This window comes from Python bivittatus, unplaced genomic scaffold (assembly GCF_059951505.1).
Source record: "Python bivittatus isolate LINGU-HERP-01145 unplaced genomic scaffold, Pbiv_v1 ctg000030_np1212, whole genome shotgun sequence".
Taxonomy (NCBI): domain Eukaryota; kingdom Metazoa; phylum Chordata; class Lepidosauria; order Squamata; family Pythonidae; genus Python; species Python bivittatus.
The window spans coordinates 5,202,347-5,228,038 of record NW_028277031.1 but is presented as its reverse complement, the minus strand read 5'-3'; the positions used below and the strand labels follow the sequence as shown (position 1 = coordinate 5,228,038).

Here is a 25,692-nt window from a genome sequence, read left to right as displayed (position 1 = left end):
TGCAAGGGCTGGTGGGAGGAGTTCGAGGGATATTATGGGAAATAAAAGTGCGCGCACACACACACTCACACACACTCACACACACGTTTTTAAAGCTCTGAAATGCGCCTGCCTATATTCAGTCCGTCCGTCCGTTTTCTGTTGCCTCTAATAGAAGAGAATTCTTCTTTAGTATAATTGCTTTGATTTGTGCCCCACGTAGAATGACTGATGGGCGCTGCGAAAGGTTTGGCCAAACCCAGGGGCAGAGCTGACAGATACCATCACCTGGAGAAGCTAACTTTCTTGGGCGATTCCATCCCAAATTGGATTTTACCTCTTCTTACCCTCCTTCTGCCCGCCTTTGAAAGGGCCATGCCTTTCGGCGAGTCGGGGGCAAGGCCTGGAGCACCCCAAACGAAATCCCAAGTCTGGCTTGCCTGTGAAAACCCAGGACCCTCTTTTCAGTCCCAGCTGGGCACTGACATTCATTTGCCCCAAACCTCTGGACTGTGTGCAGTAGATCTTGCTGGCTCTCCCCCACCCCACACACTCCTCCTCCCCTTGCCACTCTCTGGGGCTTTAGAAAATGCCGTTCTTTGAATTTTGGTGAGGGGGAAAGAGACCCTGCCGTGACGGGGACCAATTTGACAAATGAGAGGAGCGGTTACTGAATCAGGGGGAGCAGAAGGAGGCTTGCTTCTCCCTGTGCTTCCCTGCTCGCTTCTGTACAAGAGAGCAGCGAGTGTGCAAGGGGGGGGGGAGGTAGAAAACCCTTCATGCGCTGGATGACATTGAGGGGGAATCTTGCTCAGAGGCTGTAGGCGGCTTTCTCTCTCTCTCCCACTCCCCCTCTCGTTATTAAACTCGCTCTCTTTAACCAGCTCTGCTTCCCCTTTCTCAGGTTGCGCTTGTGCTTCGCTTTGGGGGAGAGCAAGAGGGGGGGGGGAAATAATAATTGTGAGCAAATGGCCTTGACTTGACAGACGCATGTAGGGCTTGAACCCTCTGGGCTGGGGAGGGGAAGGAGACCCTCCAGGACATTATCACCATCACCATCACCATCACCATCATCATCATCAATAATAATAACACCCCAAGAAGAGAGTAGCAGGGCAGTGTGTGTGCACACGCGTGTGGGTGTGTGGAGGGGGGGTTCTTTTTCTTTTGGTTTTCTCTGCTCGAAGCCCCCCCCCCCAGAAAGTGAGCGGTGGCAGTTTTACAGGGGGAAGAGAGAGGGAGAGAGCGCGAAAGAAAGAGAAAGAGCCAGGCTCTTTCTCTCCCCTTCTTTGGCGCTGAGGCAGGGCTAGCCTGTTCTCATGCAAGCCCCCTCACTTGTCGTCCGCCGAGTGGAGAGTGGCATCATGCAACATCCTCTGACGGGGACAACCTGCGTGGCACTTCCGAATGTGGGTATGTCTCCCCAGCTCTCCTGTGCCTTGACTCTTATGTACTTACAGCAGGTAAGTCCATAAGCAACTTTTTTTCCATCTCTCCTCCCAACACCCACACATTCTCTCTCTCTCTCTCTCTCTCTCTCTCTCTCTCTCTCTCTTTCACACACGCATTCACACACACAAACACACACACGTACTTCTTTCCTACCCCCCATCTCTGCCTTTCTCGATTTGGATATCCCCTCTTATTGTCTGCACCTCGTGGACTGAAAATAGCTTTCTGCCTGAATGGAGAGTGTAATTGCCTCCCTCTTGTAGGAACGGGGCTCTTATGGACGAGGGCATGTTCATAAGAAAATAAAAATCACCGGGACGATCCAGATTCGAAGCTAGGGTGCCCTTCCATCTTGGTCCTTGACGGGGTCATAATTTGCACGGTATTGGAAAGTTTGGGGGGTTATTTTGCGTTTTGCCCGCGTGCCTTTTCTAGGCGTTTGTGGCTTCCTTTGTGCACGGAATTAATAAAGATGCTGTTTTTGCTACTTAAATGCAGATTTGCAGCGACACAAAAGGGGTGATTTCATGAAAGGGGGTGGGAAAAAACTTTACCTTTCTCCGATGTGCAGGCACACGGTTCTTACCAGAGGCACCGGATGGTTCCTCAAATTGTCCCCTGAAGTTTTAACTCTGGTGCAAATTTCTATTGAACCATCCAAGAGTGTGAGTTCTTTGTTGAAATGAGATGCGGTCGGAGGACAAATGAGTCTAATGAATCGGAAAGAAACGGAGTGAAAATTTGAGAAGTTTATTGGTTTAGCGGATGAGTCATTTGTCAACCTGCGATTTGTGAACCTGGATACGTGAAAATGGGCATTGTTCTGGGGCGGGGGTGAATTTGCTCCATCTAAAAATGAATGGCTGCCTACTTTACTTATTTTTAAGCACCACCTTTTTACAATTAACCTTCTCCATGTACTGATGGAGTTGTCTATTGTGCCTGAAACCCCAGGAAAAAAGGCAAGAGGACTGAGAAGCATCGAAGCTCAGCTTCCAAACCCATTTATTTGAAAGTAATCCAATGGAAAGCAGTGGGGGATTTCTCTCTAGCCAAGGTGCTGAACCTCAGAGATCAGCGCATGAACCTCAAACGTGTAGGATCATATACAGCTTTGCAAATAATCATCGTTGTTCAGCACTACAGCGAGGTGCGCGCTGGATTTGTAGAAGCAAGATTAAAATATATTGCCATGCAAATGTGATTAATTGCATTTATTCTGTTGACAGTGTCACTCTTCCCCCTCCCTCCCCCTTTTGTGAGTTTACTGTAGCTCAACCGAAATAGGGACTGTGACTCTTACTTATTAACACTCAGTATTAGCATAGTGTAGATGGCTCACAGATGTATCTCTGTGCTGAAGTTTCTTCCTTTGTCTGTCTCTCTTTTATTTTAATTTTTTTTTTTGAAAAACAATGTGTAGAAAAGCAACATTCCAATGCTTCCTCCTTTTCTAGTAGCAGTCTTGTTAAGATAACATGGGATTGATCACAAATCTCTTTGTAGGTGGGCAGTAAGAGGAAAGCCCTGTGGCTTAAAAGAAACCAAGTCAACTCTGGTGTATTTGTCCTGCCAGTATCTTGATCGTACAGAGGGAACTGGTTCAGGATTGAAGAAACGAATTGGGTATTAAAAGATTCATCTGTACAAACTAGACAGTCTCATGTATCTGGGTGGGTTTTATGTGCCTGCAATCAGAATCTCTCTCTCTCTCTTTCTCTCTCTCTCTCTCACACACAAACACATGTGTGCGTGTGTGTTCTTTTTTAAGAGTCTTCTTAGTTAAGGACTTGATGTTACTGTCATGCTTTTTGCGTGCCATTTAAAAAAGCCTACTGTGTAGTCATCTATAAAAGGTTGTTGTGTTTGTCTGTGTACATGTGTGTGTTTTCCAATGTTGTATTAGAGGGAGGGAGGGAGGTTGGTTGGTTCCAAGTATTTTTTTTTCCCTTTAACTTTTTCATACACCCATTTCAATATCAAAGAGATCAACTTTAATCTGGGCACATAAATGATTGCCTAAACATGAGGCAGGTGATGGAGCAAGGCAGAAAGAAGAAGGTTTGGGGAGCCCTCTCTTCCTCTTATACTGGCTTGGATGAAACACATGCAACTGAAGTCCCAGCATAGTGATGTTTTTCCAGTTTAAGAAAATATACATGGGCCTTGGAAGAATTGCTCACAAGTGGCAGTTTTAGGGTCTTCTCTTCAGCTGGAGACAAAAGATGAGAAGCCGTTCTAATGCACTTTCAGATTGTTCCTTGAGGGCTGTCCCCTTTTTTAACTCTTGGTGTGGATCCCATTTCTGCAACAGAAGATTGTGCCATTAACACTTTTTACTCAGCCTGGCTTTCTTCTTTGGAATTTTTATTTTCATGTAAAAATAAAAGCGAGCAAAAGTAGTTAGCAGTATGTTTTTGATGTGCTAATGCACACCCATTCATACAGTTATGAATCCACGACTTAGAGATCTCTTTCTGTGTCTGGTTAATCAGTTCATATTCATTGTAGGTGTTTAGAAGTCTATACGTTTCACATCTGAATGCGGGACTTTTGCTCACCGCTTTAGAGGGAGTCTTGTAGAGGGAGAAGACAAAGAGTAGAAGCCATAAAACTGGCCAGAACATGATCCATAGCAGGGTGCTTTATACCCCTTTCCATCTCTGTTTTTTCTTGCTATATATTAATGGTGAACGATACATCTATCAGTACTGACAATATGACACTCAAGTTATTTCTTTCCATATGAACTGGTTCTTCTTTTTAACCATTCTCTTTACTTCGTGTGCTGGTGAGCTCCCCTGAATAGCATTCAGATCCAAATTGCTTTTCCATGTCCCCTTATCCAAAACATGGAGAAGTTGCCATGTAACATGGTTTGCTAAACTGTGTTCCATGGAACTCTAGGCTTCCATGAGAATTTGATGGGGCACCATGAGAAACTGAAGGCAACAACAACAGAAGTTCACTCAACTGTAACCAGGTTTCTGTCATTAGAGCTTTGACATTTGATCAGGGTTTGGGGGGGGATGTATGTGAAAGGTGTTAATAAATTTGCTTATCTTCCATAGTGATGGCAAGCTATATATATAACATGTTCTGTGGCCTGGAAAAGTTTGAAACCCCTGTCACAGAACACACCTAGTATTGTGTTTTTTCTGGGCAATTTTCCTAAGCAACTACTGCTCATGTGCATAGAAAATGTATATTTGGATCTGGGGAATTCCTACTCCAGGTTGGAAAAGTTTCTCATCAATAACATTTTTCCCCCCATTCCTTTCACATACTCACTAGGAATAACAATCAGCTGAAAAACATGAATTAAGCTTTGAAACTGCCAAACTTTTCCTAATTGTACTTGCAGTTGGCACCCATTCATTGTTACTAATAAATTTATGAAATTGATTTTTTTCCCCTGCAGGGAAAAAAAAGCAGAACTTTTCCAATCTACTTTACTGGATATAACTTATATAAATTTACCATAATCTGCTGTCTCACATCCCCCAGATATCTGGGGAATTCAACTCCTTTTGTATTGTTGATTCAGAAGTCTGGGGTTTTTCATCTCCAGCAGGTACTCTCTCCATTCACATCTGTTGGTAAAGTAGGTGCAACACACTTAATGCCACAGATCTGACATATGCCCTTTTTAAAAAAATGATGTGGCTTTCACAAATTTAATTTGATTTTGTGCATGAAGCCATGGAATACTGTTCTTATTTTCTTGGAAGTGAAGAAACATTTACTGGCCAAAGAGAGCCATATTCCTTTGTCTCTAGAGAATGCATGGGCTAATCAGTTCTTTAGTCCACTTTGGGAATCATTTGCATGCCTTAAAATACTGGTATATTACTTGATAAAACTTGCTAGGTTTATAGATTCTCTATGCATTCACTGATTTTTTTTTTTTTTTGGAAAGGTATCAATAAAATTGCTTATCTTCCATAGTAATGGCAAGCTATATTTTCTTTAGAGGGTCTAATGTGTTCTTGTTTAAGAAGAGAGCTTCTTGGTACACATAGAAATTCCAGTAGATGCATCAGAAAGTCTGACTGGCTAAATAGTTCAATACTCTGTGTTACAGATTAATCACCAGCAAGCTCCTTATTAAGAGTGCAGGAAAAGTAAAAACCTGGTGTTAGTTTCCACAAAGAAGAGCTATTGGTGTTTGGGCTGATTTTTGACAAACTGACCCAAATGAGGAGCAAAGTAGAAATGCTTCATCTCAAGTAAGCCTCGTTGATTCCAGAGGGACTTCATTTCAGCTGAATGCATATAGGGTTTTAGCACTGGTCTTTAGCATTATACCAAAAATATCATTGGAGGCAAAAGATATTGGAAATCAGTATTGCCTCTGTCAGAATTTGTTAGCATCTGTAAAGCTTGAAATAGAAACATAGGATTGATCTCTGTCATCTATCTGTCTGTCTATCTATCCATCCATCCATCTTCCTTCCCCAGAATAACATGGTTTCCAAAGATCCCAACTCCATAGAATTCCTTACAATAGGCTCCATTTTGATTCATGCTGCCTCTCATATTTGTAATAGCTCCAAGTATGTGGGACTCTATCTTCGTTCCTTCAAGATCTTTTAGATATCCAAGATGTGAACTGGCTTTATAAAACAGACAAGAGACAGGTTTTCAAAGACTGATGGAACTTAGTTGGAATATTGTGCTTCTTCTATCTATTCTTGTAGTTGAGCAATTCATCTGAACACAGCCAGGAACCTTTAATATATACTATGTAGGTCACCCATTGTTGTGCTATGTACCCAGTCTTACAAAATTTAATTATCCTTCTGTCTGTCTATCTGCTCGTTAATAATTGAATAAGGTAGGTTATTGATATATGGTCATAGTAAAAAGAGTAATTATATTCTTCTAATGCAATAATGATACAATTAATTGATGGAAGCCTACCAGTCATACCAACAGAGCACAATAACTTATACATTACAGTGGCTTAACCTACAACCCAGTGAAACAAATAAAAAAAAAAAGAATGAAAGAAGCTAGGATAGTAGATCTGAGAGAGAGAGAGAGAAAGAGAGAGAGAGAGAGAGAGAATAAAACATCACATTGTTTTAACTATATCATATTTAATTATAGCTAAAGTGTTTGTGAGTACAAAAATAGATTAGTGTAGGGCTGAGAAAGAGCAATATGGACATTATCTGAACGTTTTTAATGTGGCCATTCTAAGATGGGAGACACCACTAAAAAGTCTCCTCTCTCCTCTTACTCTCTAAGTTTAGATTGATGGAAGGAGGGTCGCTAAAGGATTTCCGTGGATCTCTGATAAGGCATGGATAGTTGACAAAGAAATAAATGTTCTGTCAGATACCAATGTCTTCAACCACTGATGGTTGAATTGGACATGGAAATTAATTGGAGGCCTCTGTGAGCAGCCCAAAAGAAGCCTAATCTGGTCCCTTTTAGAAAAACCCTTGCAGCTATGCTTTGCACTAACAAAGAGTTCACGTTCAACTCCCATTTCATAGCACAGCCATGGCCTTGTCGATATCATACGATTGGTAAATTTCCTCCCACTTAATGATGATGCATTTGGTTTGTTTTAAATGGTGAAGTGATTTGTGCAAAGGGTAATTCATCTTAAATGGAGCCATTTCTCATGCTGGACACCAGGAGATCGAAAGCAATTGAACTAAAACTTCAATATCAACCTGCTTTGTCTTTAACTAGAAAGTAGTTCACAGTAGAGATATTGAATCAAGGGGAAAAAATCATCATGGAAAAGGTGGTTTCCTTTTTACTGATTATAGTAAAATATTCACCTTTCTATATACAGATGGTTACCTTTTTTTAAAGGATAACTTATTTTAAGAACTTCTAGAGTTTTGCAAAATGTAAGGGACAGGAAGAAAAAAAAGATCTGCCAGCCAAAGCTTCTACCATTTAAACGCTCTACCATTTTTCTTTTGTTTCCTCCCAAAAAAGTACCTTTCCTTAAATCTCCAGTTCAAAAGCCACTGTTTAATGAAAACTCTTGTTTCAATTTCTTAATTTTCATTCCCAACTGAGTCATAAAGCAGGTATGATGGAAGTACTGTAGATGGGGATATCTGCCAATTTGAATAGGGGGGAAAAGGATGGAAGGATGGATGGATGGATGGATGGATGGATGGATGGAAAGGAGGGGGAAGGAAGGAAGGAAGGAAGGAAGGAAGGAAGGAAGGAAGGAAGGAAGGAAGGAAGGAAGGAAGGAAGGAAGGAAGGAAGGAAGGAGAATGTATATTTTTCCTGAAGAATGAAATGTATATCTTAGGGGGTTCTCCTGAATTTAGTAGTGTCCATAGATGCAAACATGATATAGGTTACCAGGAGAGTCAGCTTTTGGTTGATTCAAAATCACCCATATCTATTTAAACTTGCTATATGTCATCTTGCCTTAAAGAAGTTTTGGAAGTATTGCTATTGCAGGATCTAGCAACCCAACTGGGAAAACGAATTAGAACATACAGCTTGAGTTCCATATCAGCTGCATTGATTGTCAACTGAATTCTCAACCAAGTTCAAAGCCATAAATAGTTTAGACCAAGGTATTTGAAAGTCCATCAATCCTCATATGGTCCTGCCCCAGCCCTACAATTGTCCATGGAAACTCTACTAACTAACAAAGCTGTAAGTTCCATTAGATTGATGAGAACATGAACCTGTTCTATAGTAGCCCCATCCTTGCAGAATGACATATCATTAGATGAACATGTCACATCCGACTGGCTTCAGGACTACTGCCTGTGATAGTTGTCTAACTCCTCCAACCATGTAGGAGTTGTTTAACTCTTTCTTCACCTGCTGTGATCCTGAAAAACCTTCTGTATCCCAGCATGGCATTTATCATTTTAAAAATATTTATCTTTTATCAGTAGCATTAGTTGGATTCTTTTTTCTTCAGGAGGAAAAATTTAACTCTCCGATAGGTATGATCTATCTGTTTAAATATCCACTGGCAAGCGTATTCAACCTGCAATTAACTTGATCTTTAGTGTATTAGTTGTTTGGAAGAGATACTTCCCATTTTCTTAAATTGCTTAGTTGGTGCCATTTAAACCACAGCAATCTTTCCTTTTCAATAATTTTATGAAAGATTATATTATACAAATAAAAAAGATTATATTATATGAAATTATATAGATTTCATATATAGAAAGATTATATTATACAAATAAAACTTACACAGCTACAAAATAGAAAAATACATTAGAAAAGAAAAAAATAAATTAAGGAAAAAAGTGCAGGAAAATAAAAAAAGGAAAAAAGAGAAAAATAGTAAAGGAACCCCTTCATCCCCAGCAAGTATAATCAGTATTAACAACTTCTAACTATCTCTTAAAATATAACCAAACCTCTCTTCAACCCCAGTTTCTATAAAACCACAGTAGTCTTGAGGAAAATCCAAATAGTTTTGCAAAAATAAGGAAGACTTCTCAGTGTAGGTGGAGCTATTTTAATTTTTTATTTTATTACTGGTATTTTTGTGTCCCTCCACTCCAAACAGCTCTGAGCAGTGTATACCAAATGCAGAGATTAAATGCAGCAGAAAAAACAGAAAGCAGTATAAACCATAATAGTGCAGGCCAACAGGGAAAGACCCAGATGCAACAGGGGTTCACCTTGCTGTGGAAGCTCATCAGGGGAGTGATGGTCCATGTCAGTGTTTCTCAACCTTAGCAACTTTAAGATAGGTGGACTTCAACTCTCAGGATTCTGGGAGTCGAAGTCCACCTATCTTAAAGTTGCTAAGGTTGAGAAACACTGATCCATATATATGGGGGCAAGTCATTTCACAGAAGGGATGTCACCATTGAGAAGGCCCTATTACTGGGTCTCTGCAGATGCAACTCCTAAGGGGCTGGGTCCCTCTTGTTCAAAGATGTAACAGATGGGCAGATTGATTTCAGAGTAGGCATTCTTGGAGATAATCAGGCTCTGATCCATGTTAGGCTTTAACAGTTATAATCAGCACCTTGAATCCCACCCAGAAGCTGATTTGCAGCTAATCAAACTCCAGGAGTAGAAGTTAGCTATTATATATCTCACATCCATACTGGGGTGGGGGGGGGGGGACGTATTTGAATATGCAAAATTGAACTAGATTCTTGTCAAATCTAAGATACTGCTCTGGTGGTCCTCCAGAATCATTGGCCAATGTTAATTCCAGATCTGTTTTCAAGCATTTTAAGTAAAATGCCAGGATTCAAAACTGGTAGCTGGTAACCTGTGCATGAAATGTACTGTCACTGGGCTCCAACTTTTTAAAAGGTTTTAAAAGAAGGAAATTAATTTGGAATAGACCATTTTTGAAGGAATTTGGGATCCCATTTTGAAAACATCAATTGTTGAACGTTATGGTTTGATCAGTTATTCACAAATTCCAAGATGAGGTCCCAATTCTAAACTTTTTGTGCTAGTATGAGGCTGATCCAACCCATATTTTACTGATGTCACAATAATTTGTGCTTTCTTGGTCCAATTTTACATATCCTCATAAATAAGTGTGTTCCTTTCTATCCTTGCACCGATCTGCATGGATGAAAACTTTAAAAAAATCCCTTAAGTTTTAGAATTTTTCATTGTCAGGAGATTCATTCCTTCACATCCTTCTTCCAATGGATATGGAACCCTTTACAGTCCAATTTGTATTAGAAATTAAAAAATAGATCCAAGTAGAGACACAAAAGCATATACAGATTTCCCTCCCCCCCCCCCCCCCTTCTTTGTGAGATTCAGAACGTGTCTTGAATGCTGGCAACAATCTGAGATTTCTCAAAATTAGTTGGAGCTGCATCAGTTTCTCCTGATACACAAGCAAAATAAGAATATATGGCTAAATAAATAGCCTGAATAAAATCTGGTAACCATCATCAGATAAAAATGCAGCTTGAAGTATTTTTCTCAGTTGTTCCACCAAAGATGTCCACAGGGGGTGGAAGGAAGGTGTCCATGGGATGTCCACAGGGGAGTGGGGGGAACAGAGTAATGAAACGTGCATTGCGACTTCATGTACTCCACTCCTTACATCCTTGCGTGCAGTGTTGCTACACAAACACAGAAGGGCGGGGCTTACATTGTGATGTCAGTATGCGTGTTTTGTCATGTGGACATCATTGTGGTGAGGAACAGTCACCTAGGTTTTCCACCTCTGATCTTCATGGCAAGATTCTTCCTTCTGCTTCTAAAGCCTCAGGACATTTTGTTGCTGCTGCTGGTTGGTTGGCTGGTTGGGTTTGGTTTCTGTTTTATTTTATTCTACTTATACATTGTATAATGTTTCAGCTGCCAAGTGGGATGATCACTTCTGCCAAGACCAGCCAGTCGACTTGACAAATTGTAAAATGCAAAGCCATTTTTTCCCCCAAAGCAACCACTAACAGTCCAATCACCGAATCTTCTCAAAACCAGTTTATCTGGTTTTGACTACACAAGGTAGCAACATCATTTTCGCATTGGGACTTCCACTGCGTCTCTCTCTGCATTTCACACGAGAGGAAAATTGGCAGCCGATCGGCTGTTTATTCTTTTTTTTCCTTCCGTAAAAGTAATTTCAGCACAAAACAGCTCATAGCTTTTCCGTGTGGCGAGTCTTTCCAATTTACCGATCTTTTAAAAAAGAGAGAGAGAGAGAGAATCCTAGCCTCCTAGCCTACAAATATGTCAGGAATCTACGAGTATGAAATGTGAACCCCACTGCAGTTTTCATTCTTAGGCTTCTAATTCCTGGTAATTTTCATGGGAGAGCATACCCCCCACCCCCCACCCAAAAACATTCCATATGCATGCATGAATGAAATGGGTCTATGTGCCTAAGACTCATTTGCCATCTGTTTGAGTTTTATTTATTTATTTATCTCCATCCCCTTACAGCTGGGCCTTGAAATAATCCTCCACTAGCTGATGGGCTGAGGGCAAACCATCTTGCTATTATTTTCTGGGTTTTCCAATTCATTTAACCTGCCTGCTTATCCCCACCCCCTCCCACAAGAGAAAACCAAATGCTTATTTTGCCGTTATTCCTAGGGTAAAAGCACCGTACAGGGCCACTAGACCAAGGATGCTATTTCCAAAAGAGGGAAGAGGGAAACTTTCCACCCAGGACCCCAAACTCTCAAGGGATTGATATATTTTGCACCTAGCAGGACACTGCCATGCTCTTAGAAACTTTAATCGTATGAACAAATTGGCACTCTCAAAGGTGTGAGTGGCTAAGATAACCTTTAATGCAGATTTAGCAAGGGGTGTCCTTCTGCACTACTTGTTTTAATTAATGAAATGAAGTTTGTTGGATGTTCATCAATGAAGCCCTGGGTTCACATCTGAAAGCTCTTCAATTGGCAGCAGAGTGGGGTGTTAACATCTATTGAACATCCTGTTCTGCTACAGTCTTGGACGGTTTCATTGCCCCCCCCACCCCCCCCACCCCCAATGCAAGAGGATTTTTTGAAACAAAACAGAACAAAAGAAGAGATCAAGTGCGCGGTGTTTCTTTCCTGAATAATAGCTCAGGAGGTCCTTGTGACGACAGTTATGTCAACCAGGGTCACTTCTCAATGACAATAGCACAAAGAAATTGCTTTGCTGAAGTGCTGCCTTTACTTTTAAATAGCAAAGCTGGAAAAGACAGCGGTGGGGGGGGGGGAGGAGGAGGAAGAAGAGGAGGAGGAGGAGGAGGAGGAGGAGGAAGCAGCTGTGACTGCTTGAAACTACCTACATATTACCAAAATATATTTGGACAATTCTTAGGCTTTTGGATGAAGCTTGTACTGATCCTAAACCACCAGCATTTTCTGAACATTCTTTAGAAGAGAATACCTGATTGGGGGGCGGGGGGTGGCAATGAAGTCATTAAAGATGCCATGGCCTTTCTTGTTAAGAAGAGGCAGGGATAGTGGGAGGAAATGCAGTTGGCTGCCATCCACGCACAAGGAACAGCACAGTCCTCCTCGCTTGATCATGCTTCCTGTGCTTCGAAGCATCTCAGATGAGGTGCCTGTTTTCTCCTATTGTTAGCGTTTGGCAGGTGATAGTCTTTCTTTTGTCTTGAAATGCAGAAAGGAAAGGTAGGCAAAGATTGCTGAGCATGTTTTCTCGTCCTGAATGCTGTATATTTTGAGAGAGAGAAAAAGAACATGCAGAAACTACAGGCCATGTGGCTATTTCCAGGGGCTTGTGATGGGTGGCACAGAACCCCTTGCAGTATTAGCAGAGCTGATGAAAAGTACGTTTTTGGATGACGTACAACTTGGCTTCTGGTTAGACCTCTAGAAGAAACGAGAGTTGTCCATAAACAGGATCAAAAGAGGAGAGGTAATAGATTTATTGGTATTCTTTCAAAAGTAGGAGAATGTCTACCAAGTGCCAGATAAGAGACTAAGCGATGAACTATCAACCGTTGGGTACAGATTTCAACCGAGCGCAACCGCATTGCCGGCAATCCTAGGCACAACGGATGAGAAACTATCTGAAACGCTATGGGACTTTTTGCAAAGTCCCATTTTTAAAATTAAAGAACTCCGATATATAGAATTATTTTATTAACACTTGGCAATTATCCCAGACCTTGGGAGGGAATGGTGGAAGAGCATCTGTAGGATGTTTTATTGTTATTCAGAGTTTGCCTTCTGGACACTTATGATCTGTTTTGTTTTTATTGTTCTTACTTTGTTCTTTAATGTATTCCCCCCTTCATCTGGACTCAGGCGACTTCTAAATTGTATTAAATAAATAAATTTCTAGGCGAGCCATGATTCCTACAGCCACGGTATGAAAGTGATCAGTAAAGAAAATATTTATTTCAATGCTGTTGCAGTTAATGATATCAGGTTCTCAATTCTTGAAATGCGCTCCAAAGAATCTGCATATTGCTCTTATTATAAACTAATGCAATATCCATTCAATCATTTTGCTAGACAGGAAATTACTGGGGGATATAATGCATTTGAGCTAATAATAATGATGGATTTTGTGTGGGCGTGGGTGGGTTTGGTAGAACTATCAGCGAGGTCTCCTGGTTGCACATTCTACTTTTTTAGTGTCAGTGTATCACATTTGAGCACTCCTGGTTGTTAGACAGCTAGGGACAAAGTCATTGTTAGAGCTTGGAGGAGACCAGGGGGAGAGGTCAAAAAAGTCAAGATGGTAGCTGCGACTGCATTGTCAAAACCTTGATCTTTTTTTTTTTACATGCATTGCACCTGTGACACCCATAAAAAGGGGGTAGGGGCTTTGATCATGGCTACTACCTTGACTTTTTTGACATTCACACAGCTCTGGAACAGGCCTTGCTTTGTAGCATTGTTCTCCTTTCTGAGAGTGAAGGCATCTCTTCCCATATGGTATATTGGAGAAATTACAGGTATCCAAAATAAGTAAAATAAGGAAGGGCTGGTGCATCTTGCAGAATTCAGATAGACTCCTTGGGAACCGATCTGCTTTTCAACTACATCTCTCCTTCACGGCTTTTTTCTTGGTGGTGGCGCTGTTGAGATTTGGACTAAGATGGAAACTTGATTTTTTTTTTTTTTACTCCCTGCTCCAACAGTAGTTCTTTGGTTTGTTAGGGCACTGCCTGGGGTCCCTGCTGTGTATGTTAATACGTAAAATTGAATTACGTACGTATGTCATACGTAAAATTGAATTAAAGATGGTCATGTTCACCATCTGGTGATGGTGTGTTCTTTTTTTAAAAAAAAAAAGTATGTTTTTCTATACTTTGGAGATCCTAGAATTGGTGTGTTTTTTCTTATCAGATGCCTTGAGGCTTTTCAAACAAGCCTCCCCCCCCCCCCCATGCCCTCTGCAACTGATACAACCTTTGCTAATAATTCAGGCTAGTCCATACAGTCCTGATCTCTTCCTTGGTGTAGCCCAATGTTTCTCAACCTTGGCAGCTTGAAGACATGTGGACTTCAACTCCCAGAATTCCCCACGTCTTCAAGCTGCCAAGGTTGAGAAACACTGGTGTAGGCTGATGGTAACCTTTGCACAGGTCCAGAGCAAAGGCAGGGGGTGAATTGTTCCACCTACGGACCCTCCTACTGGCATCCAGCAAATTCCTCTTCTCTCTTTCTCGTGCGCTAATCCTCTTTTGGGGTTAAACCTGACTTTGTAATTCAACTAATGGTCTGTGTCAAGAAGAGCAAAGGAGGACCCCCTTCCTTGGCTGCTGCCTCCCTCTCTCCCTTTCTTGTCAGAAGCCAAGTTATTTACTTTCCAAAGCTGACAGAAAAGCACTGCAGGGGCTTCATTTATTTCTGTTCGGAATGTTATTATTGCCTAATGCACGGGGACCCACACGTGCGTTGCAGACACATTCTTCTAATCTTTATGGTTATGCTAGATGACTGCTTAAAGAACAGAACTGGCTCATTCTGGCTCCAGAATCCAAGCAGGGGTCTGCACATCTCAGCCTAAAGCAAGGTGAAACCCAACAGGATCCTCCCACCCCCACTTTTATAAGGAGGACCCATCCATGTCTTTGCATTGTGTCTTAATTCCCCCTCACCATCTGCAACTATTCCCCCTCATTCACCTTGCAACTAAAAAAAAAGGGGGGGGGGAATAATATTACTGTAAAAAGATAAAAGTAATCAAGTCTTTTTTTAAAAAAAAAATCTGTACTGCTCTTTTAAGAAGGAAAGAGTCTATCTGGCTTAGAACAAAGTGGAAAACTGTTTTTATCAGAAGCTGGACAGATGCTTCAAGGGTGATTGTAAAGAAGCATTGCGTTCTGCCTCGCTGTCTCGTGATGTAACAGATATTCAGAGATAGGCTGCCTTGGATCCTGGAAGTTCTATGACCAATGGAAGTTGATAGACTGAAGAGTCTCCCACCCCCCAACCCTTTACCCCAGTGCGACAAGAGCTTTTCTTCTGACTCTGATGAGATCTTCTGATCTTCAGCCCAACAAGGATGACCAGTCCAAGTGGATTTTTAGGGGATGAGAAGTAAGAGCGCAAGGCAGTAGAAACCATCAAAAGAAAGTTCTTCATTTGTCTTTATGCTCCTTTTTCTGTCCCTCCCTTTGACTCTGCTGCGTCTTGCTATTTGTGAGGAAGGAATCGGAGAACAGGCAAGAAAATCGAAAGCATTCATCTGTTTGCTCTGTATGATGACTGAGTCCGATTGTTGGTCTGTCTAGCCATTGTCTACAGTTACTGGCCTTGGGTAGGAATCTTTAAATGCTAGGCTTCAACCATGCACGCCCCATAGAGGCCTACCAAGCTCCATCACTACATTCAGTTGTTTAAGTTGCCAGGCCGAAAACATGGCTCTTGCAGGAAACATTGAGTTCATTTGATTTTTCTTTCCCTTTGCTAGTGCTTTATTTATTCTTTAGTGATGACACAATAGTGTTTCCTGGTGGGATAGAGTATGATTCTTGGTATGGGGGCATGTCTGTGTTTGCCTGACATACAGTAAACCCTCAGTTGGATGGACTAACAGAAGGAAGGAACTTCCACTAAAATATGGAGTGGATTTTTACGCAGGCATGAAAGCATGTCGCATACAAGCAGATTTTGTCCGTGGTGACTGAAGTTTGTTACAGCAAGGACTGTTAAATCAGGGGTTTACTATGCTTAATTAAGTCATCGTTGACTCCGATAGGTCAACCATCTTCACGTTTGCATGATGCACCGAAACATAAATTAACCCCATTGGCTGAATTTGCACAACTTGCTAACCTAAAACACGGAGGTTAGTTTGCAATTCAGTGCATCGTGGGAACCCATTCTGCGTGTGTGTGTGTGTGACTTAGATTTAGTAATTGGTTTCACATTCCTGACATTTTAAAAACTTTAAAATTTTTAAAAAGCATAAAATCCAAGTAGGAAAAAAAGATAGATATTCGTGGAATTCAAAGCCTGAGAGGGTTCTCCTTTCCCCACCAGCCCACAAGGAAGGAGGAAAGGCTATGCCATATTGCTTAAAAAGCAAAGTGAAAGTTGAAAAGCAAAACCACAGTGACTTTACTTGCAAATTGTGGTTGTCTGTGTTGGGCATAAAAGGTGAGCTCTGGGAGATTTGAGAAGGGCACGTCGGTGGAGTTATTACTTTGTCGGGAAGTAAACCTGCTGGGTTTGTTTTAGCTGAGGTCACTGAGCCCAAACTCCCAGGACTTCTAGCTAGAATGAGCAGTCATAGAAACAGGCTGAACATTTACAGGGGGAGAAAAATCACAGCCCCAGACCTAATTAAAAAAACAAACAAACCCTAAAAGGACCTTTTAAAACTGGAATCTTTTCTTTAGCTTTAGCGACTGAGGAGGTCTTAGCCCTGAGATACATCAGCAAAAGGACACAAAAAGTTTTCCTCCCTGCTTTCCAGCCTGCTCCATGCGCTTCTCTGTTTCGCATCCGAGCCATGTCAGTTTGCCACCAAGTGGTGCTGTTCACCTCCGATGTTGCTCCGCTCCATCACCAAAGAAAATTAACGAAGTGCAGAAGAAGAGCCTTAAAACAGGGAAGGGGGGGGGGCAGGATGAAGAAAAGGCATTGTGCTATTCCAAGAAGCAGAAATCCATAGCTGTTGCAGAATGTCATAAATACTTTATTTCAACATCTGAGTCCGAAACACCTTGGTGCCATATTTTTTTCCCCCCTCTCTCTCATTTTATTCAAGAAAATTAAAAGAAAGATTTAAAGTTGTCCCATGGACACCATTTATGGCATTGTTGTTGTGATGCTGTGGAATGTCCCTAAGCATTTGACTGCTTGGAGTGAAGGGTCAATTAAAAAAAAAAAAATCTTGATTAACAGCTGGCTGTGGGGAACCCTGCATGTTGGGGCTCATCTGTACCTGATAAGATCGTTGCATATGTAGAGCTTGTTTTAATCATTGATAAACTCAAAGAAGCAAGAAAGCGAAGACTGAGCAGCGATTTCAGAAGAAGAAAAAGGCTTTTTCTTTTTTTCTTTATTATTTATTATTATAAAATAATAAGTACACTTAAAAGATGGCATTCTCTTATGGGGAAGAAGATGGGACGCTCCCTGAGCTTTTCGCCAATTCCACCATTCTTGGAATTTATTTATTATTTATTTAAGACTGTCTTTATATTGTATTTTAATTGATTTTATCTCCTCTGTAAGCCGCCCGGAGTTGCTTTTTAATGAGATGGGCGGTGACAAATTTGATGCATAAAAGAAAATATATAGATAAATATATGAAGGCTACTCAACAAAACAACTTGGGGTCACTTCAGATGCAGAGTGTTGTATTGCCCAGGTATTCTAATAGGTGTATACCTGTTACATGTAGAAGCTGATACCAGGAATAAAATCCCAGCTAGTTAGCTTAATTTTTACCCTTAAAATAATTTAAACAGTATGTGGGTGGGTGGATGGGTGTATGCCTGTTGCACGTGTGTGTATATGTGCTTATACATATTCTCCAATTGTCCATAACTCATCAGTTCTGACAAATGGCAACTGGAGCTGGAAAATAAATCCATGATGGACTTCTTTTCAAGCAAAATGGCATAGCCTTCCAAAATGGGATCTGTCCTGATGCAAATTGGCATATTCTTCACAAGTGCCCACCAGCATCCATCTCAAAATATTTCCCTGCTGAAAAACTGCACACTCAAAGGCAAACGTTTAAGGATGCTATTTGCAAAACTGCGAGCGTTTATGAAGGTTGTATTCAAAAGAGGCATCCGTTCAATGAAGTTGTTTGCTGGAATGGGCACACTGAATCGTTGCCTGCAAAACTGTATACACAGATGTGCACAAATTGTGCAGGTTTGGAAAAAGTATCTTGCACAAAACATCGGATGGAATAGTACGTATCTGGAACGTGTGCCATGCTAGCATAGACTCGAGTTTAGATGGAAACACATATCCCTGATGGTTTAACCCTAGTTTATCACTGTGCTTATCTTCTTCCCGTTTTGCCTTTGGAGAAGATTTGGGGGGGTGGAGGCTGCCTTTTGAAAATGTGTGTTTCAGCTTCCCCAGATTTCTAGAGATTAAATCCCCCATGCGAGAGTCAGTTTGGTATAATGGCTAGAAACCAGGAGACTGTGAGTTCTAGACCTGCCTTGGACATGAAGCCACCTAGGTGACTTTGGGCCAGTCTCTCTCTCTCAGCCCTAGGAAGGAGGCAATGGCAAACCACTTCTGAAACCTGGCCAAGAAAACTGCAGGGACATGTCCAGACAGTCGCCAGGAGTCAACAATGACTCAAAGGCACATACACAGAGAGAATGAGAGATCCTTGGTATAGAATGAAATCAAGTTTCAATTCTTGACCCAACCTAGAACTTTTTGGAGTGCAGCCCCCAAGGCCTCCTTCAGATGGCAAGAGTGGCCCCTGAGTCACTGGAAAACAACGTTGTACATGCCCTACTGTACCCCCTTATGTGTCCTACATCTGCCAAATGTCTTTGCCGTTGAAGCAACCTGCTTCAGGCAACACCATTGATAAATAAGAGCCAACACTGGGACCTACAAGATGCAGCAAGGATCGTTTTAAGCTGTGTGTCCAGAACTGTGTCCTCAGGAAGGAGATTGTGGATCATCCTATAATAATAAGCGTGCCAGATTCCCCAAACAATTTATTTGGCCTCATCAGAATATATGATCTTGAATTCTATAAGATAATTGCAGCTTCTTCCCTCTCTCCCTTTCTTTATAGCCTCTTTACAAGCCTTCCTTATTTCAAGAGTGCTGGACAGGCTGTTGCAGAAGGATAAATGAACAGCAGCCAGCAGATATAAAGAAAAGCCTTTAGCGATATGTATAGCGAGGAACGGCAATAGCATAGCAGTGATTCTTGGCATGACAGAGTAGGGTGTTAAAAGCACACGCGAGTGTTCCTCTTTTCATCTCTGCAGCCAGAGAGGGTATGCTGTCTTCCTTTCTAAGTTAGCTACGGCTGTCCTTAGGGGTCTGTCGGCACATAGAAAAAGGGGAATTCTGCCAGTCAGTGCCCCCTTACCCCTAACCAGGACAGCAACCTACCCTAGCAACTTCTTTCTTCAGCCATGTTCTCATGATACTGCCTTCATTCGGTCTATAGCCAAGGCACCCTTAGCAGTTCTGATATAAACTTAAGGTTTCCCCTCTTATTTCAACCCCATCCAAGGTCAGCTGCAAGGTGTGTAGCATCAGTTGGCCTGTCCACCCCTTGCCTGGCAGGAAGACTAAGGACTTCCATGAGTGTGAGCAGAGTCAGTGGAGGTAGGAGATGCTATGGGGACAGCCAATTTCAGGCCCGCATAATGTCCTACCAGTTCAGGGATGGTGGAGAGGGCTATAACCTGGTAAGCAGAGGTCTTCAGTGGGGTCCACCACTCCATTTCAAAGCAGGCAGTTTCAACCTCAAGACTCTGTAGTGCTAAGGTAGGCATCTTAGCCGTCTTGCAGGGTAGTGTTAAGAGTGATATTATTTCTGGGGGGGGGGGTTGAGGGGGGTGCGCTGGGGAGATCTGGTTTCAGTGTGTGTGCTATATGTGTGTGTATTAATGGCGTTTCAGGGTGGCGGTGATTGCAAGTGTGCATTGCAGGGGAGAAAGACCCCTTGGCACTCGGAGCTATTTTGCTTAATGTGCTGGTTTGCTCCCTTCATAAATCAAAGCAGTTCAGGGCTTTTCAACATCTCAAAGAGCACGAATAGGATCCATTCCCTTTCTCGCTCTCTTATAACTCTGATTCACCTAGGAATATGTTCATTGCGTTTCTATAAAGAATGAATGAACTGCTGGATGAGATCTATCTCAGCTGTTTTAAGGTTGATTGGCTTACTTCGCACTGATATTATACTTCCATTTGTTGTTGTTGTTGTTTTGGTGGGTTCCCCCCCCCCCCCCCGTTTGGTATTTCTGCTTTATGGTGTTGTGTACAGAAATAGGCTGGTGTGGAGGTGGGAAGTTTATTTGCATAAAGAGATGCAGATCATATTATGCACCAGCTTCTCTTGCCTTAATGCATAATCCCTGGGGGGGGAAATGTACTGAGGAAATGTGTGCTTGCAGTAAACAAAGTAATTGTGTCTTTTAGCTAAGATAAAAATGCCATAACACTCACCGGGGCACTAGTTTTTAGCATAATGCACATGGTAAAATTAGGGTAATGCTGATTTTATTTGCAAAACAGAAAGACCAAAAAAAAAAAAAATCCACAAGAAACAAATATTGCCTTCACCCAAACCCTCTACTCGTTCTTCTTGTATTAATTACCCAGATGTCAATTTTAGGAACTTGGAGGACACTTGCACCCTGGAAGCGTTTCCAATCACAGATGCATGCGTCATCCGTGATACCCCCTGTAAAAATTCTGGCAATGTTTCTCCCAAAAGTGGGGATTCGTTTCTGAGGAAGCAGATGATGTTCTTGCCAAGGATAGACTCAGAGAATCTCAGAGAATCCAAGATTTCCCCCACTCACCCACCTCCTATCAGCTATTCCCAGTGACAATATCTTGCATTTAGTCGCAAAAGAATGGTTTGGTGCATATGAGGACGCCAATGGGGCACCTGTCTACAACTCCTTAACACATTTGTGCTTTTTTCTTAGGATCATATGGATTTTTATGGCTTTAAAGTGTCGTAGATAGTAGTGACCTTCATGTTCCCACATACCCCGAAGCATCTTTTGGAATTAGATCCAGAGCACTGTACACTCCTCTTGGCTAGCACATGGGATCAAGTGCTCAAGCTGTGTCAAAAAAGGCCTAAACTAGGCTGGCCAACGTCACTCCCAATCTCAGTTTGTTGCACCAAATACCACTCCAGGTCATACCACCAATATTTGGCAACCAAATCTTGTTTTTTGTAAGGTTCTTTTCTCTCTCTCTTGAAGATTAAAGGTTTAAAATAGGGATCTTGGCCTGTTCACCCTCTCTTTTGTGCAATCTCTCCCAAAGCTAAGGAAATCAGAAGAATTCACCCATAATGGTAATACCACAACATCCCTGCCTACCTCATAGTCAACAGAGGTGGACAGACTTTATTTTAAAAATTAAAAGTGCAGCTTCTAGAGGAAAGGGACCTGCCCGACTAGACCTACTATATTAGTGAAGGTAGTCAAGTCTCAATTTTCATCCCTTCTTTTTTGGCCAAGTTGTGTCATCCTAATGGTTCATCTATACAGCTGATAGTTGATGAGATGGGAATCACTTGATCACAACTCACTAGAATTGGCAAATGTCTTCAAAACTCTGTGGAAAGCACTTTAAAAAAAAGTAAAGAAGGATATAAATGCAACGAATCCTTTATAATACCTAGCAGGACAGTATTGTGAAGTCCCCTCCACAATAGGTAGAGCTACACGAGTACGGATGAGTGAAAAAGATATTTAGTCGGGTTGTTTTACCGAATGTACTTAAATGTGTAAATATATTTATGGCTGAACTAGAATTTGAGAGTAGTTCTGTTTTTAAAGTATGTGTTGTTGTTGTTTTTAATCTGCGCTCAGTCGTTACCGACTCTGCAGTGACTGCTTGGATGAGTCCTTGCAGTTTTCAAGGCAATTGTTTCGGAAGTGGTTTGCCAGTGCCTCCTTCCTAGGGCAGAGCCCAGCTGGCGAGCGCAGGAGGCGGAGTTTCCGTCGCTTCGTGCCCTTTTCGGGCGCGCGCGGTTTTGCGCTTACCGGCAACTGCTCCCGACTCCTTTTTGCAAGGCGCCGCCAGCATTTTTCCTCCCACCGGAGTGAGAGTCCCCATTTATCTACTCACATGAGTTTTCAAACTGTTGGGTTGACAGGAACTGGGGAGGAAACAGGAGCTCACCCTGTTTAACGCGAAGGCTGGACTCGAACCGCTGAAGCGTCGACCATTTCTGGCCGGCAACTTTCAGTGTCATTAAGCCGCTGCGCCACCACGTCCCCAGCCTTAAAGTATGTTAGCAAAAGTGAAATCTAAATTTATGGTTTATTTATTTATTTATTTATTATACACACACATATACACAGACACACACATACATGTGCATATACACATACAGACACATATGAATATACATACAACCATCTGGAGAAGGCTCTGATGCTGGGAAAGGCAGAAGGAAAGAGAAGAGGACGACCAGCAGTGATGTGGATGGACTCAGTTACAATGGCGATGGGTGCCCTGTTAGAAGACGTGAAGGATCAGGTTGGTGAGCAGATCATCCTGGAGAAAATCCATCTATGTTGTCATTCAGAGTTGACACCAAGGTGATGGCACATCTTCTTTCTTGTTTATTTCTCTCTCTCTCTCTCTCTCTCTCTCTCTCCCGCCCCCCCCCCCCCCCCACTAAAGAATTGTATTTCTGGTTTGGGAGAGAGTTAGCAGCAAGATAGTTGGGAGAGCTTATATTTCGGTTTGATCATACATGGAACCTATGACCATTATTTATTTCATACAGAAAATGAATCAAATCAGCAAATGTCAGGATACAAATTCCCTTCGGCACGTTCCCACCAGTTGCCGTTAAAAAAATTGCACTGGACCGTTCGGGGCCGTTTCAAACCAGTGTTGAACGTGATGCTTGGAGAGACCGCAAAGGGGGGCTACGGCAAGGATATTTCCCCATCTTCTTCCTCTGGCAAACAGCTTGTCCCTGACTCTGATTCCTTTGCAAACACTTCCATGCGCACAGGAGTGAGTCTGGGCCCAACTCTTAAAGATTTTAAAACCAAAACAAGGAAGCGCTTTTGAAAGAACCTGACTTTCATTTCAGAGTGCTTAAGTTATTTTACTAGGGAAACAGCATCAATTAGGGCATCGCATTGTATTTCAAATCTTCCCTTTGCCTGTGTGGGATATGATGGGCCTTCTGCTTAAACTGCTGAGAAAGAGAAAACTGCTCAGATTTTTCGAGGTGGCTCAAAAAATTTTTATGGGCCTAGCAAATGTAGGGCTCTGCAGCAGTAAAAGGAGAGATGATAATGTAAGGAATATGTTAACTTTAGATATGGGCTTCCTCCCCACTTCACATCTGGTGGATGAATTCAGATAAGGAAATAAAAGTCTGTGTTTTCGTCACTGGATAAATGGTATAAATGTAATCAGGCGGGTGCCTCGTAAACGTGGTTTGTTTGAAGATTGTAGCTTTTCAGATCATGCTTGGCCTCAGTGATTTGTCTGGGCAACTGCTTCATTGGGCTTAATTATGGTGGACAGAGGACAAGCAGCTTCCAACATCTGTTCTGTTGTTAGGGTGGGGGGTTACTTGTAGCTTTTAGCTTCGAAGGATTATGAAATAAAGCCCAACTCACCTCACAGGGTTGTTGTTTTGGGGGCATATTATAAAAATAATAAAGGTGGGATTTTAAAAAATCTTTAAAAAAATATCTCTTCCTTGAAGGGGGAAACACAGATACAAGCTGATCCTCTATTATGGAGGTATAGCACACTATGTACACTCTTGAATTTGTTCTTATCCAGTTACTGTAGCCAAACAAATATTTGGTTTTGTCCTTTTTGGAAGGAAAAAAAATGTGTTTGTGGCTCAGCAATATGTTGATCGTTTATGCCACGGTGAATTGATACCATGGAGCTTGATGTGTGTGCTTGTCCTGATGAGAAATCGTCTAGGGAAAATAATGTGTGAATATGTATGATGTCACACATTGTATTTTTTTTTCCTCTCCAGTAATTTTCCATATTGAACCAGAACTTAAAAAGAAGGGAAATTATGGATCTTTGATGATCAGCAATAGAGTAAAACATGGGCTGCCTTGATAGAAGGCTGCTTCGAAATGCATTTTGCCCCCTTTGGTACAAACACAATTATATATAAAGTCCAGAGTTGTGGAGTCATCTGACTGGAATGTGATCACATCGTGTTTTGTTTTTTTTAATTTATTTCCCTTGTCCCTCTATTTTATTTATTAGAATGTGCATCCTCATATCCTTGGGGTTCAGGGTAAAAACCATCTCTTATTAATGTCCCAGATAATACAATGCTGCACCAAGCGTGTAACACAAGTTGTGACTTGGGAACCTTTGCAAATAGAAAATATCCTTGTCATCACACTATCCTTCTGAAATGGGCTGTGGAACTAATTTCTGGGAGACACAGCAAAGGCTTTTAGTCCCACATATGTTGAATGGTTTCCAGCTGAATAAAGCAAAGAAGTAAAGCCAGGCAATGGGGGTGGGGGGTGGGGGTGGGGAATTGAAATGGAGAGATGAAGGAAAATTAGTTCCTAGTATACGATTTTGTGGTGCAATTTTCAAGTGCAAAACTGTGCAAAGCAAGGGAAGTAATGGGAAAAATGGTGCAGAACTTCACATGCCAGTGTATAAACCAATGTGGTGTAGTAATTAACGTTCAGGGCTAGGAGCAAGGTGACTCAGCTTCTAATCCACCTTCCACCATGAGTACCCAGCAAGGGATTTTGTGTTGAGAAAATAGTAAGTAGGCCTGGTTAGAGTCCCCCCTCTAAGCAAGATGAAGGGGACATGACCAAGTAGCAGGACTTCTGTTTGGAACTTCTTGCCTCTGGAGTTTTAACCAATCATTTGTTCTTGACTTTTCATAGAGCGGTTGAAAAAACACCGATCGCATCTCTCCAGTTTTCAACCAAGGTCGAACCTTTGATACGTTTTCCCCTTTGAAAACATTTATAACTATTATGCAAATGCTCTTAAAGTCATTATCGCCTCTGTCCAAGTCTGACTCTTTTTTCAACAGCCTAACTAGACTTTCTGTGTCTTAATCTCAAAGGATGACTTAAGTTTTCTGTGATTTTTGTTAATTTCCCTCTTTTGCTGTACCGTTCATTATCATGTAAATTGATATCACGCTTCCTCATCCTCTAGCGAGCTTCCCCCCCATCTGAAAACAAAGGGGGGAAAAACCCCACATTTGTGAAGTTGATGGGGAGAGACAATCCCCATCAATGGTGAATTCAGGATCGTTCTAGAATCCATTTGAAGCATATGTTTTTGTGTTTAAGTTTGTAACAGTTTTTTTTCCTCCTTAAATAACACCACTAATCCCAGCTGACTCATTAATTAGCTCAAAATGTGACAGTTCCATGGTAAAGCACTCTTGCTTATCTCTCTCCTATTTGAATATCAGGAAGATGGTCTAAAAATAGCGCCTGCCATCTCAACATGCACAAATGGTGCCTGTAAAAACCATACAGCGAGGGGTTTTTGCAAGTTACCCCTGTTGAAGCAAGCTGCACAGCTTTGTGTTGGTGATATGCATGTGTTGTTCTCCCCCCCCCCCCATGTTACTAACAAAATCCGTGGGACCGGTACATGGCAGTGATCCAGCTAAACCTTGAATGTTTGGCTCAGTCTCCTAGTG

General features: G+C 41.8%; 1 protein-coding gene across 1 annotated transcript in view; it reads left to right on the top strand.

The window, feature by feature from the left end:
* Nucleotides 1–1,379: 1,379 nt before the first annotated feature.
* RBFOX1 (RNA binding fox-1 homolog 1) overlaps nt 1,380–25,692 on the top strand; it is a 399,208-nt gene continuing 374,895 nt past the window's right edge. Inside the window, exon 1 of the mRNA XM_088152958.1 lies at nt 1,380–1,442. Within this exon, the coding sequence (XP_088009084.1) occupies nt 1,395–1,442 (48 nt within the window). The 5' untranslated portion in view covers nt 1,380–1,394. The remainder of the gene's footprint in view (nt 1,443–25,692) is intronic.